General features: G+C 40.2%; 1 protein-coding gene across 4 annotated transcripts in view; it reads left to right on the top strand.

Moving 5' to 3' along the window:
* SNX25 (sorting nexin 25) overlaps window positions 1-15,356 on the top strand; it is a 148,558-nt gene that overhangs the window by 41,551 nt on the left and 91,651 nt on the right. For all 4 annotated transcript variants that reach the window (XR_007514929.1, XM_049866249.1, XM_049866248.1 and 1 more), the window contains exons 3-4: window positions 4,851-5,067; window positions 12,293-12,465. Coding sequence is in view for 3 of the 4 variants with exons in the window: in XM_049866249.1 (XP_049722206.1) it covers window positions 4,851-5,067; window positions 12,293-12,465 (390 nt within the window). In the remaining variant the exon portion in view is untranslated. The remainder of the gene's footprint in view (window positions 1-4,850; window positions 5,068-12,292; window positions 12,466-15,356) is intronic.

Genomic DNA, 15,356 nt, shown 5'->3' with positions numbered 1-15,356 from the left:
AAAAACTATATTTTAGGGGTTCAGATATAGTCTGAATGAACTATATGTATTTCAGATGTCAGCCGCCTTTCTACACCAGATACCCTTAAAGGTTTCTCCTAAAGCTGCATTTCCTGGACAGAGAAACTGATAGAGGGTAGAAAAGGGACTCTTTTAAATATCTGTTTGACTTAATGGTAGATCTCATTAGATCTGTTGCCTAATTTTCACTAGTCTACCCTGAATTATCTCAGTAATATGGACCACAGAATTTAATTCAGTAAGTAATTAGTGAGTATCGCTATTTGCTCTGTAGTGTCCTGAATATTAAATTGAAAGTTCTTGAATTGGAAATGATTCTTTATGAAATGCTGTCATTTTCAAAGCACTGGGGGGATTGACTTCAGTACTTTGTGTTATAAGTCGATGTTCCGAATGTCTGAGAAATACCATTACTTTATCATTACTTTTTTAGTGTTCTTTACATATGTGGCTAACATTGCATGTACATTTCAAAGTGAATACATGCCTTTTAGTTTTGAGTAGCTCTCATTGCCTCTCTGAACTTCAGTAGTAAACGTGCGTATTAGCAAATGCTCCAGGTTGTGCAAAAGGACCATAACTTGAAAACACTAGTGATAACAGAAGATATTGCAATGTCATTGTCCAGCAGTGATGGAGTTTTTATTCTCCTTGAAACAGGTCCTAGGTAAGGGCAACCTGATATGGTAGAGCTCTTTGACCGGGCCCCCTCTGTGGCCAGCCCTAGAGAATGCCAGATCCCTAAGGACTAGATGCTAACACAGAGAAAGCAGGACTTGCCCCTCAAAGACTGTGACTTCTCCCATCCCTTTAAGCTCAACTCATTTGCCCTTTACCCAGGGGCCTGTAATTCATACAAATTTTTCTGTTGAATGATGGAACAGATCAATCAATGACAAGGTAATAACCCCAGATCTTCTCAGAAGATGACTTTGCTTCCAAATACAAATAATTATTCTCAGTTGCCTTTAAAACCTTTGCAAACCATAAGGGCCGTCTAAAGGACAGTGGGATTATTGTTGTTCTCTTCCTGGTTGGTTCTAAGATGCCTGGGTCGTGGATGTTTATGACTCACGGCACTCTACCTAATGGCCAGGAATCGCTGTACCTCTAAATTGCTCTCAGGAAAAGGCAGGGGTGGAAAAAATGGCTCTCTTGGAGCTCTTTCCCTGCTTATACTGTTTACTTAGCTTGAGTTGTTCCTTGTTCTGAAAATTTACAGATGGAGATTACCTAACATCACATAATCTGGACTAACATGGCAGCCTCATAAGTGCTCTCTTCTCTCCTCACCTCTAGTTTTTCTCCACTCCGTTACCCTCTTTTCAGGCTAATTTAATGAAAACTAAAGTTCCAGTCATATTATTTCATTCTTTATAATCTTCGGTGTTTCTCCTTTACCTACTGATTCCTTTGAGAATAGTCCTAGAAAATAGGTTTGAATGATAACCGCACTGTAAAGATTTACAGCCTTGGAAACCCTATAGGGCAGTTCTTCTCCATCCTGTAGGGTTGCTATGAGCTGGAATTGACTAGTTGTGGGGTTGTATTTATTAACATACGCAGTGTGGTTAGCAAACGTAACGGGACATTTTGTAGGTGAATGTATCTTCACATTAAGCCTTTAACCAAAAACAAAAACAAAAAACCCCATTAAGCCTTTAGCATGTATAATATTTTATTTTAAAGATATTAAGATCTTTTATAATCACTCTTAATTTCCTAACTGTTATAAGTTGAAATTAAATCTTAAGTTAAAATTAAATTTTAACAAAAAGCAAAAATACTTCTATTTTCCAAACATTTGGGCTGCAGATTTATTTGCTAGAATGAACTGAGTAGACAGAATGTTTGATTGGCAGACGGGACACTTGGCTTTGCCACCTATTTGATTTTGAGCAAGTTATTTCACTTCATTGAGCCTCAATTTTCTGAAGAGATCAAACTAAATTACTGTGTAGGAACCGTGGTTTGTTTATTTGTTGCCAATAAATGAGATTATAGGGCTGGCCCAGTTGCGTTTTTTTCCCATAATTTCTTTACATCTGGATCAGAAACCTTTTCTTTTTCTTCTTAATGAAATAATTGTTCCAATTAGAAATGAGATCTGTCTCCTTCTGCAAAATCTAGCAAATATAATAGCCATTTATTCAATATGCCATCTAGAAGTGAACAGAAAATGACTGGAAGTTGCAGAATGATGTCTTTGTTGGGTTTGTGTTGCTTTGCCTTTTATATTAAGTGGTTAGTGGTGTGGAGATTGAGTCCTACTTATTTACTGGAAGCCCTTTATAAATATTTAATGACTGGTCGGAGAATGAGGTACTGTAACTGAAATGTACACATCTTTTCTTTTCAGTGCTCGGTAGGGAATTGTTCTCAATTATGAGGCGCAGTCATCCTTTCGCCATGAATTTTTTATTTGAGTCCATTGTAATCACTTTGCGTGTCTAAACCTTTGTATATGTGTGATTGAACAAAAAATCCTGATGTATGTTTTTGAGCGGTGGGATTCAAGATACTGTTTTGTAAATTGTTACAAAGCTGCATTGCAGGAAGTGTGGAAAAACGTTGGGTACGCTTTCATGGTTGGTATTCTGAGAAGAAAACCGTCACAGAGTATTGAAAAGAGAACGGTGCTTCCTTTGGCCTGTGGACACTTGTGGGTACGTGGAGTTGTCACACAGGGTGAATACTGATCCTGAGCTGGAGGTTCCGTCTGCCATTCAGTTTTCTCAGAAACACATGCCTCCGCCTCGTCCTCCCTCCAAAAAAAAAAAAGAAAACCCAACTATATTTATTGTTCTTCACTCTCTAAGTTGATCTGAAGTGGCCAGGATGAATAAAATGAACACCAGATCTTAGGCTAAAAAGCTATTTGAGAATCACGGTTACCCATTTGTATGCCAGGGGTAAAGTAGACGTAGGGTCTCAAGTTACATTTTGTTCCACAGGCTTCCTGGGGACAAAGCAGTGTGCAGAGGAGCAAAAAAAAAAAGATGAGTAAAGCAGGAGGCTAAATCATATCTGAGACGACGTATGGTAACAACTGGAATTAAGCCAAATCAAGTGTTGTTTAAAAAAAGAAAAGGAAGAAAAAAGCTTGGAGAAATAAGTGGTGATTTGAAAAAAAAAAAATGCCGGGTATCCGTCAGTACAATCCAGGATTGTGTAGCTGAAGATTTTTCTCTTTTCGGGTTGTTGTGGGAGCCACTACTTGCCCAGTAGCATTTTTATTTTCCAAAAGTCTTAAGTCCTTACAAAAACCACATTGGTTTGACCTTCTCTGTGGTCTAGAGCTGTACTGCTCAACATGGTAGTCAGTGGACACTGGCTCTTGAGCCCCCTGAACCGTGGCCAGTCAATATTGAAATGGCTGCAGGTGTAAAATACACACCAAGTTTTAAAGACCTAGTATAAAAAAAAAATAATGCAGAATATGTCTAAAATTTTAAAATTTTGGCTACATATTGAAATTATATTTTGGATTTATTGGGTAAAATAAAATATAGTATTAAAACTAATTTTACCTGTTTCTTTTTACTTTTTAATATGGCTACTAGAAAACTTAAAATTACATACCTGGCTCTCATGTTCCTGTTGGATAGCACTGATCGGTTTTCTAATTCCAAGGCATAGAATTAATCCAGAATTAAGAAAATAGACACTAGAAATCTTCCAAAGAAGGTAATTGGCCACAAATACTAAACCTGGTGTGATACTTGAGACTGCCGCACGGGCTTCGTCATGCCTTAGACAGGGTCTCGCCAAGAGTAACTGAACAGGGAAAGTTTAATATGAAGAATTATTAACTTGTAACATGGGATTAGCTACTCAGGGGTAACGAGAACTCTAAAGAATATGGAAAGAGCAGATAATGGACACAGCCACTACCTATAGGGGTAAGGCAGAGCACTTCAGGAGGAATAAATTTAGAAAAGGGGCCTGTTCCTCACCCTAGGGCTGAGAGATCCCAGCCTCTCTGATGCAGCGTGGCCTTGGCCCAGTGATGTTAGAGATGCTGACTGAGGTCATTCAGGCTGGATGGGAGAGGCCACCCGCGTGGGGACAGCAGAGTTCTCTGCGAAGCAGCCCTCTGGGTGCCTTGGAACTTGTTGGGAGTGATGTCTGGTGGTCTGCATGCTGAAAGTTTGGATTGCAGGAGCAACCAGGGAAGAGCATGAAGACCAGGGGGAGAGCTCCCTTCCTTTTAGATGTCCACCAGCATCCTCCGCTGACAAAGCTTAGCATCACGCCAGTTGGCAAAGAAGAAATGTTTACAGGGGCAGCCCCAGCACCCTACAGCGGGGCAGAAGCACCCTACAGCGGGGCAGAAGCACCCTACAGCGGGGCAGAAGCACCCTACAGCGGGGCAGAAGCACCCTACAGCGGGGCAGAAGCACCCTACAGCGGGGCAGAAGCACCCTAAAGCAGGGCAGAAGCGGTGAATTTGGAACGGAGAGGCAGAAAACTGAAACTGGCACACTACGTGCTGTACTGTCACTGTGTCAGATGTTCTGTTTTTTTATCCAAAAATCTAGATAGTTTGGAACTAAAATACAGTAATTAAAAATTGGACTGTCCAAGAAAATTCGGGACATGAAGTCCCATATCCCAAACATTCTAGTTAGATGAAAAGCTTTCATTTTAAAAGATCTTGGAAAGAAAAATTACTTATCTTTTCTTGAAATCTGTTTTCTATTATATTTTAATGAATATTAAATAGGAGATGAGTATTAAATAGGTGGTGGCCAGATTCCGTATAAATATTGTCTTGTGTTTGCTTCTTTCATGTACGTTTTACTTATTGCTTTGTTTATTCCTGGTAGTGTTCGACTACAGTTACAGAGATTATATTCTCTCCTGGTATGGAAGCCTCAGCAGAGATGAGGGACAGCTTTATCATCTGCTCTCAGAAGACTTTTGGGAAATCGCCAAACAGCTGCGCCACAGACTGAGCCACGTGGATATGGTTAAAGTTGTCTGCAATGATGTTGTGAGAACTTTACTTGCTCATTTCTGTGATCTGAAAGCTGCTAATACCAGGTAACTGTTATAATAGGAGCAACCCCTCCCCCCTTTTTCCACATTAAAATATTTTTCTTATTAAATAAGGGGTCAAAGTCAAGACAGATCTGCGTCTTGCTGGCACTTGCCTTGAAAATATAAAGCCCTTTTTTTTTTTTTATTGAAGGAGGATAATTATAGTGTTCTGTTAGAGTAGGTTGTTTTTATACTTTCTGATAGTAAACTACTTTATAGACGCTTTTATTTTGTAATCAACGTAAACAATGCTTAAACCACCAAAACCAAACCCACTGCTGTCGAGTCAATTACAGTTCATAACGACCCTATAGGGCAGAGTGGAACTGCCCCATAGAATTTCCAAGGAGCGCCTGGTGGATTTGAATTGCCTACCTCTTGGTTAGCAGCCATAGCTCTTAACCACTACGCCACCAGGGTTTCCAAACAGTACTTAGGAATAGAAAATTTACAGTATTTTGTTCTGTAACAGTGTCAATCAGTTGACAATTTTTGAAAAAATTTAAATATAGTTCATGTTTTTCTTTTTGTGAGTCCTGTATTATGTTGCATGACAATATCCTGAAAATTGATTTTTAAAAGGAGCCTAATATAGGAGCTTGTGGATTGTAATTAGAGAAAATATTCCAGTGTGAAAATAGCTAATATTGAGGCATGTTGGCCCTTTGTGCTGTTATATTTGAAAAGGGGTTGTCTGTGCCTCTTCGATGAATCTACCTTTGGAAGAAGACTTCAACAAGGCTATTTCTGTCACTCATAATGAACTCTCACTTTCTCAGGTTTGTTCATAGGATCTTAAATGTGTATCTTACAACTTTTGAATACGTGTGAAGAAGATGAATTGTAGTGCTTTTAACTTGTGTATAAAAAATATTATGGACATGAGTATAACCAAAAAACCAAACCCATGGCCGTTGAGTGGATTGTGACTCATAGTGACCCTACAGGACAGAGTAGACCTGCCCGTAAGGCTTCCCTGCAGATCAGCGTTGTATACGCCTCCTTTTTTTTTTTTTTTTGACACAGTTTCATAAAACCATATTCTTACTACCTGTAATAATTTTTATATTTTTTTGTCCTTTATGATTTTTAAAATGCTTTTTGAGACCAACTAAAATGATTTTGTTCCTGGTGGGTCAAGCCCATGGTTTGTAAAACATTCCTGGAGAACAGTGGTTATTAGACTTTTTGATCTTAGGAACCCTCCAGAAAACCAAATCTGTTGCCGTTGAGTTGATTCTGACTCATAGCGACCCTACAGGACAGAATAGAACTGCCCCATAGGGTTTCCAAGGAGCACCTGGTGGATTTGAACTGCAGCCTTCTGGTTAGCAGTCGTGGCTCTTAACCAGTAAGTACACCACCAGGGTTTCCAGGATCCCTCTACACTCTTAAAAACTATTGAGAATCTCAAAGAACTTTTGTCTGTGTGGGTTACATCTGGTGATGTGCTAAATCTAGCTTGCACCGACTTGTAAGAGCTGATTGTGTACGATTCTTCTAGACTCTGAGTTCAGTGATAACACTTTGGTAGCTGGAAACTGGCCATGGTGGGAGTATTTATACCTCAGAATTTACAAATGCTATAAATCGAGCTTTTATTTTTCCCCTTGGAGAGAAAGTAGCTAAACATTTACCTTCTCACCACATATTGATATTTACTGTATTAGAAATTAAAACTAAGAAATGTTTAAAGTACAGGAATACACAGTATGCTTTCAGTTAGCCATCAGAGCAATGATATCATCACACATTGTGTAGCTTCTGGAAAATTTCACTCTGTGCTTGTGAGAATGAGAGTGAAAAAGACAAGTGGCATTTTCCTATTACTGTGAATAGAGTTTTGACCTTACTGACTCCCTGACAGAGTCTTGGAACCCCTAGGGTTCCCCACATGGACCCTTTGAAAATGGCTGCTTGTAGAGAAAGTAACTTCCAGTAAGGGGGTGTGTGTATGAATAAGGAAAGTGAGAAAAATAGGACTCCTAGGTTACCTATCTGTGGTCTCAAAAGCTCCAGCCTCTCCTTTCAGAAAGCTCATCAACCCCTTGGAAAACCCATTGCCGTCGAGTTGATTCTGACTCATAGCGACTCTGTAGGAACAGAGTAGAACTGCCCCGTAGGGTTTCAAATGAGTGACTGGCGGATTCGAACTTCCAACCTTTTGGTTAGCAGCTGAGCTGTTAACCCCTGTGTTCCGTGGTTCTCCCTGACAGACCCTATCAAAGACTTGTTTGAATTCAATTAAAGGCTCATTTTAAAGTAAGCTACTTAAATTACAGTCCAGTCAAGGACAGTATTTTATATCAATGCCTTATTCTAGGTGGATGACTGATAGATCTAAGTTTGAGAGAAGAGCCAGTAGTTGGAGAAATTTAGTGTTTCCTTGATAATCTAATTTGCATATGAGAATATAGTTTTCACTGAGACATTTACCAGGTCCGAAACTGTTGCATTTGTGGACGGTATAAAGATAGTGTTTGTAGGTAAAGCATCAGAATAATGGAAACAGAGAGCTAACTCCATATTAGAAGTCCTTCTCTTTGGACTTCTAGTTTTCTTATTCCATGGGTAGATATATTTTACTAATATCTAGGCTATGCCTGCATATTGCAGGCTGTTAATGTGTCATCTTCGATATGCAGATGACACAACTTTGCTTGCTGCAAAAGTGAAGAGGACTTCAAGCACTTATGATGAAGATCAAAGACTATAGCTTTTAGTATGAATTAAACACCTCAAAGAAAAGGAAAATACAACTCTACTAATAAGCAACATTATGATAAATTAAGGAAAGATTGAAGTTGTCAAGGATTTCATTTTATTTGGATCCACAGTCAATGCGCATGGAAACAGTGGTCAAGAAATCAAATGATGTATTGCATTGGAGAAATCTGCTGCAAAAGACCTTTAAAGCGTTCAAAACTAAAGATGGCACTTTGAGGACTGAGGTGTGCCTGACCCAGTCCATGATATTTTCAATTGCCTCATGTGCATTCGAAAGCTGGACAATAAGTAAGGAAGACCGAAGAAAAATTGATGCCTTTAAATTATGGTGTTAGCGAAGAATACTGAATATATCATAGACTGCCAGAAAAATGAATAAATCTGTCTTTGAAGATGTACAGCCAGGATGCTCCTTAGAAAAAAGGATGGCGAGACTTCGTCTTACGTACTTTGAATATATTATCAGAAGGAATCTGTCCCTGGAAAAGGACATTATGCTTGGTAAAGTAGAGCGTCAGCAGAAAAGAAGACGACCCTCAGTGAGATGAACTGACACAGTGACTGCAACCGTGAGCCCAACACAGCAACGATTGTGAGGATGATGCAGGACTGAACAGCATTTCGTTCTGTTGTACACGAGGTTGCTCTGAATTGGAACTAACTCCTTGGCACCTAACAACAACATCAACAGGCTATGCCTAGAAGTTCTACTTGATAATTATTATTAAAAAAAAAAAAAAACTACCACTGTTCTCTGGGATTATGGATATTTAAAGACGTGCGAGTAAGTCACTGGTGTTTTGCATATAGATGGTTGTGCCCTGGAGATGAACCCTGGTGAGCTAGGGTTTGACTGATAGTGCATCATCTTATACAAAGCACACAATGAGACAGCATACAGTGACGCTAGGATTCATGGTTATATCTATATATTTACCTTCTGCAAGTAAACAGTACCCTCAGCCTAGAAACCTCCATTGGTGTACAGAGTTTTCAGCTGCGAAATGGTTTTAGCAGCCTTAGCGTCACCAGATTGAATTGGCCACAATCAGACAAGAGAATAATAAACTGCGTTAATAAAAGCAGTGCATCCTCTGGTTGACTGTTAGGCAGTCGTGTGGCAGCAGCTTCCCCGTCAGCCTGTATGTAGTTCCAGGCCCGCCATCCTGTTGTTGTTTTAAGCCAATCCAGATCACATTTAATTCTTGCCTCTGCGTTCTCTTCCTTTGTCCCGTCTGTCTTGTTTCAGGGAAATCTAAAAATGATTGTTTTTATACTATTAGATCAATTAAAAAAAAAAACAAAAAATCTAAGCCTGTTGCCGTCAAGTCGATTCCGACTCATAGTGACCCTACAGGATAGAGTAGAACTGTTCCATAGGGTTTCCAAGGAGTGGCTCGTGGATTTGAACTGCTGACCTTTTGGTTAGCAGCTGAGCTCCTGACCCTCTGTGCCACCAGAGCTCCGTTAGATCAACGGCATCTTTAATTTCATAGTCTCCTTAAAATCTCTGCATCTTTTTTGTTTCAAGCACCAGCACACTGTTTGAGGGGAAAAAAGAGTGAGTGTTTTTATTCACATATTTTGCTTCTTTCTTCTGCAATTTTTTCCCCATTTACGTTTGCAATCTCTGATTATAATGTAATCGAAAGAGCCCGGACTTGACAGCCAGAACAGAATTTGAGAGCTTTTACTTCTGTCCTCTGTGACTGTGGACTGTTAGCCATTCAGGCCCTTAATTTTCTCACCTACCAAATGGCGATGGTGATAGCTCCTTCTTGATGTAGATGTGAGGATTAAATAATACTACTCATGAGACTTAGGACCTTTAGTTCACTCAGGTATGAGAACCCAGAGGTAAGCGTTGGAATTGCAGTACACAAATGATTGGTGAACACTGGCAGGAAAGAAGGATGCTGCATAGACTAAGACTATAACCCACCAGAAGGCTAGACAGACATCTGCTGACCCAGAAGTGGTCACGGGCCTTGTGATCCCTTATCAGCTCCATGTTCACTGTCTAGAGAGGGTCATAGGAACATCTTGCTCTTAGTTAGCCCAGGGATTCCCTTTCCATCTTCTGTAAGCCAGTCTTCTTCGACTGACCCTCTGGTCTTTGCCTCACCTGGCAGGTGAGCCCTAGGAGAGAAGGGAACTTGTGGCAGTTTGATGGCCAGGTTCCTTTTATTACCTGCCTGCTAGTGGGACAGAAAGGGGACTCCACTTTGAGAGAGATTTTCATAGTATTTAAAAAAAGCTTCTTTTGTAAAGGTGGTTATTTTTGGCCAACATTCCCCAATAAATATTAACCAACTATTTTTTTTTTTTTAGAAGGAGCCTTGGTGGTTCAGTGGTTAAAGCATTCAGCTGCTAACCACAAGGTCAGCAGTTTGAACCCACCAGCTACCCCACGGAAGAAAGATGTGGCAGTCTGCTTCTGTAAAGATTTAAGCCTTGGAAACCCCATGGGGCAGTTCTACTCGGTCCTACAGGGTCGCTATGAGTTGGAAGCAACTCGATAGCAGTGGGTTTGGATTTTTATTTCTTGTAGTAAAGTATTATACATGCCAAGGGAATAGCATCTCAGTCTTACTACATGAAAATATTAGCTCTAACTAGCAGCATAGCTAGAGTTTAAAATATTTAAAATTACTGCTTTTTAAAAGGAAAATGTGTGAGTGCACATGTAAAGGCATACTGTTAAATCTTTTTTGTGGTTGGTTTTGTATATTAGGATTGGCCTCTTATAGCTCATTGTACAAGATAAATAGAACCCGTTCTTTTCTGTGTACGAGCCCTAGAAACTAGCCCCCAGTCTCTGGTGCAGAAACAGAATGCGTCCGCTTGTTGCACGCCCTTTCTAGTACCGAGTGTGGTTTTCCCCCATCTGCTTCGTGTTGTTCCTCAGTGTTGGTCACCAGTCACCCTGAGAATGCCTTATATTTTGCCTCTTATCTGGAGGAAATATTAGAAAAATTAGCTTCCCAGCCTTTCTTGAATTGGTGTCAGGATCCTGTGGGAACTACCATATAGCGGTTCTTCCCTTAAAAAAAACCCTGAAAGCAGCCACCCAAACAGACACGTGTACACCAGTGTTCATTGCAGCACTGTTCACTTAGTCAAAAGGTAGAGATAACCAAGATGCCCATCGGCAGATGAATGGGTAAACAAAATGGGGTACATATGTACAGTGGAATGTTACTCAGCCATAAAGAGGAATGAAGTCCTGATAACATGCCACAACATGGATGAATCTAGAAAACACCATGCTGAGGGAAATAAGTCAGTCACGATAGAACAGGTACTGAATGACCTCACTTATGTGGAGTAAGCAAATATATAAAGCAAAACCCGTTGCCATCGAGCTGATTCTTATTCATAGTGACCCTATAGGACAGAGTAGAACTGCCCCGTGGAGTTTTCAAGGAGCACCTGGTGGATCTGAACTGCCAACCTTTTGGTTAGCAGCCGTAGCATTTAACACTATGCCACCAGGCTTTCCAAACAAATATATAGAAACCAAAAATTATTAGTGGTTACCGGGGGTATGAGAGGGAGTGGGAAAGAGGGTGGGGAGTTTTTGCTTAGGGAGCAGTGAGTTTATCTTAATGGTGGTGGAATGATCTGAAAAAGGATAGTGAGAATGGTTGCACAACTTCAAGAATGTAACCAGTGTCACTGAATTACACATGTAGAAAGTGTTGATTGGCATATGTTTTGTGGTGTATATTTTCACAGTAATGATAATGAAAAAGATGCTGTGGGAAGGAAAGGTATAGAAAGCCCCAATTTTGCCGCTCTTCACCCAGATCCTCCAAATAACTGGTCCTGGGGTGGAAGTGAGGTTAGGGAAGTCCATGATGAGGGTTGACAAGACTGGTTAGAAAATATCTGTGAGCCTCACAAAAGACAGTTGGCCATCAGATTATGTGTCATCCAGTCATGGACCTTCTCCTCCCTAGGAATACACTGAGACTTTCACCCCAGGACCACCCAGTCAGGAAAGCTGGCTGGTGACCCTGGTTAATGCTTTGCTTGTTTGCTTTGGAGAGCGAAGCCAGAGCTCACATTTAAGGAAGAGATCTAGAAGACTTAAAAATAAAGATCTTTCCGAATTGTTGCTGTGCTTTGGGAGCTACCTGTGACTGGTGATGCATCTTGAAGTAGTTATCATCACTTGATTTGAAATTCTTAAAGAATGCCCCCTCTGTCCCCCTCCCTCCCACCCCAGGTAGCCACTGATAATTTTTGGTTTCTGTGTAAATATAATATATAAATATAGTCATTTTTATTTATTCCAGGATAAGGTTTTCAGATGATTCTGTGATGGAGTAAATTATTGATACCGTTGAGGATGTGACACAGTTATTAAAACTGTGTATTGAAACATGTGTACTGTTCCTTTCTATTGGAAACGTTTTTTACCTGATGGTGTATAACTAAATTATTTCCAGAATTTCTTTCCTTCCTCTTCTATCTGTTCATTTATTTATTGTTTTAGACATGAAGAACAGCCGAGGCCTTTTGCGCTGCACACGTGCTTGAGGAACTCAGATGAGGAAGTAAGGTTTCTGCAAACGTGTTCTCGGGTTCTGGTGTTTTGTCTCCTCCCCTCAAAGGATGCCCAGTCTCTCAGCTTACGTATAGTGCTTGCAGAAATCCTCACAACAAAAGGTAGACTTATACGATTGATACTACTAATGCAGTGACAATCATGCAAACTAATGTGCTTCGTACTAACGTGATAACTCCGTATGTGACACCGGAACAGGCTTTGTATGCTGTGGGACATGTGGGGATTAAAGTCTTTTCAAATTTTTAAGTTTAAATGTCACATCAAGAGAGCATCATTTGGCCATCCATGCTAAGCTTAAATTTTTGTGTAACAGACGGTCAAATGCACAATTCATTCTGTTGTTTATTTTGACACAGGAAGGATGATATCCAGCCCTTATGGCCTCCACAGGGAAGCATCCATTTGGGATAGCTTTTGAACTATCTGGGTCAATAATATATGCATTAATGAAGCAATGTTATATATTCAAGCTCTGATGTAGCATTACATAAAATACCCTTGTTATAAGATTCATTGATAATGCTTATACATAATTCTGTGAACTTGGGATAAGTAAAAAAGAAACCCTGCTACAATAAGGTTTTCACTGGCCAATCTTTTCTGGAAGTAGATTGCCAGGTCCTTCTCCTAGTCTCTCTTAGTCTAGAAGCTCCACTGAAACTTGTCCACCATGGGTGACCCTGCTGGTATTTGAAATACCGGTGGCATAGCTTCCAGCATCACAGCAACATCCAAGCCACCGTAGTACAACAACTGAGACAAGTAGTGAAAATCTTATGCATAGCAGCAGAACATTGTTTGCTACACTGCTGGAAGATGAACCCCTCAGGTTGGACGGCATTCAAAATATGACTGGGGAAGAGCTGCCTCCTCAAAGTAGAACTGACCTTAATGACATGGGTGGAGAAGTTTCTGGGACCTTCATTTGCTGATGTGGCATGACTCAAAATGAGAAGAAACAGCTGCAAACATCCATTAGTAAGCGGAACATGGAATGTACAAAGAATGAATCAAGGAAAATTGGAAGTTGTCAAAAGTGAAATGAAATGCTTGAAGGATAATATCCTAGGCATTAGTGAGCTGAAATGGACTGGTATTGGCCATTTTGAATCAGACAATAATTGGTCATTTTCAACTGGACAATCATGCTGGGAATGACAGTTGGAGAGGAATGATGTCACATTCATTCGTCAAAAAGAATATTTCAGGATCTATCCATCCTGAGGTATGATGCTGTCAGTAATAGGATAATATCTATAAGCTTACAAAGAAAAACAGTTGCTCTTATATGTCGAGTAGCTAAAGCAAAAGGAAATGATGACATAAAAGAACTGAACAGAAGATTTCAAAGGGTGGCTTAAGAAGAAAAAGTAAAGTAGGATTATGACATGTGTAAAGAGCTGGAGATAGAAAACCGAAAGTGAAGACCATGCTTGGCATTTCTCAAGCTGAAAGAACTGAAGAAAAAATTGAAGCCTCGAGTTGCAGTAGTGAAGGATTCCATGGGGAAAATATTAAATGATGCAGCAAGCACCAAAAGAAGATGGAAGGAATACACAGAGTCCTTATACCAAAAAAATTGAGTGGTGTTCAACCATTTCAAGAGGTGGCATATGATCAGGAACTGATGGTACTGAATGAGGAAGTCCAGACTGCACTGAAGGCATTGGCGAAAAACAAGGCTCTAGGAATTGGTGGCATATCAATTGAGATGTTTCAACAAATGGATGCAGCGCTATGCCAAGAAATTTGGAAGACAGCTACCTGGCCAACTGACTAGAAGAGATCTGTATTTATAGCTATTCCTAAGAAAGATGATCCCAGCAAATATGGAAATTATTGAACAGTCATTAATATCACACGCAAGCAAAATTTTGCTGAAGATCATTCAAAAGCAGCTGCAGCAGTGTACCGACAGGGAACCGCCAGAAATTCAGGCCGGGTCCAGAAGAGGACATAGAACCAGGGATGTCATTGCTGATGTCAGATGGATCCTGGCTGAAAGCAAAGAATACGAGAAGGATGTTTACCTGTGTTTTGTTGACTATGCAGAAGCCTTTGTGTGGATCGTAACAAATTATGGTTAACATTGTGAAGAATGAGAATTCCGGAACAGTTAGTTGTGCTCATGAGGAACCTGTGCATAGATCAAGAGGCAATTGTTCGAACAGAACAAGGGGATACTGCATGGCTTAAAATCAGGAAAGGTGTGCGTCGGGGTTGTATCCTTTCACCATACCTATTCAATCTGTATGCTGAGCAAATAGTCCAAGAAGCTGGACTGTATGAAGAAGAACAGGGCACAGGATGATTAGAGGAAGACTCATTGACAACCTGCATTATGCAGATGACGCAACCTTGCTTGCTGAAAATGAAGAGGACTTGAAACACTTAATGATGAAGATCAAAGACCACAGCCTTCAGTATGGATTACACCTCAACATAAAGAAAACAGAATTCTCACAACTGGACCAATAAGCAACATTATGATAAACGGAGAAAAGACTGTAGTTGTCAAGGATTTCATTTTACTTGCATCCACAATCAACCCCCATGGAAGCCCAAAACAGTGCCATGGAAGCAGCAGTTAGGAAATTAAAAGATGCACTGCATTGAGCAAATCTACTGTGAAAGACTTCTTTAAAGTTTTGAAAAGCAAAGACTTCACTTTGAAGACTACGGTGCGCCTGACACAAGCCATGGTGTTTTCAATCGCATCATATGTATGTGAAAGCTGGACAGTGAATAAGGGAGACTGAAGAAGAATTAACGCCTTTGAATTGTGGTGCTGGTGAAGAATATTGAATATACCATGGACTGCCAAAAGAACGAACAAATCTGTCTTGGATGAAGTACAACCAGAATGCTTCTTGGAGGCAAGGATGGCGAGACCGCGTCTTACATACTTTGGACATGTTGTCAGGAGGGATCAGTCGTTGGAGAAGGGCATCACGTTTGGTAAAGTACAGGGTCAGTGAAAAAGAAGACT

This window comes from Elephas maximus, chromosome 22, assembly GCF_024166365.1.
Source record: "Elephas maximus indicus isolate mEleMax1 chromosome 22, mEleMax1 primary haplotype, whole genome shotgun sequence".
In the NCBI taxonomy this organism is placed as follows: domain Eukaryota; kingdom Metazoa; phylum Chordata; class Mammalia; order Proboscidea; family Elephantidae; genus Elephas; species Elephas maximus.
The sequence above is the reverse complement of the archived record's forward strand: the minus strand, read 5'-3'. Positions and strand labels throughout refer to the sequence as shown.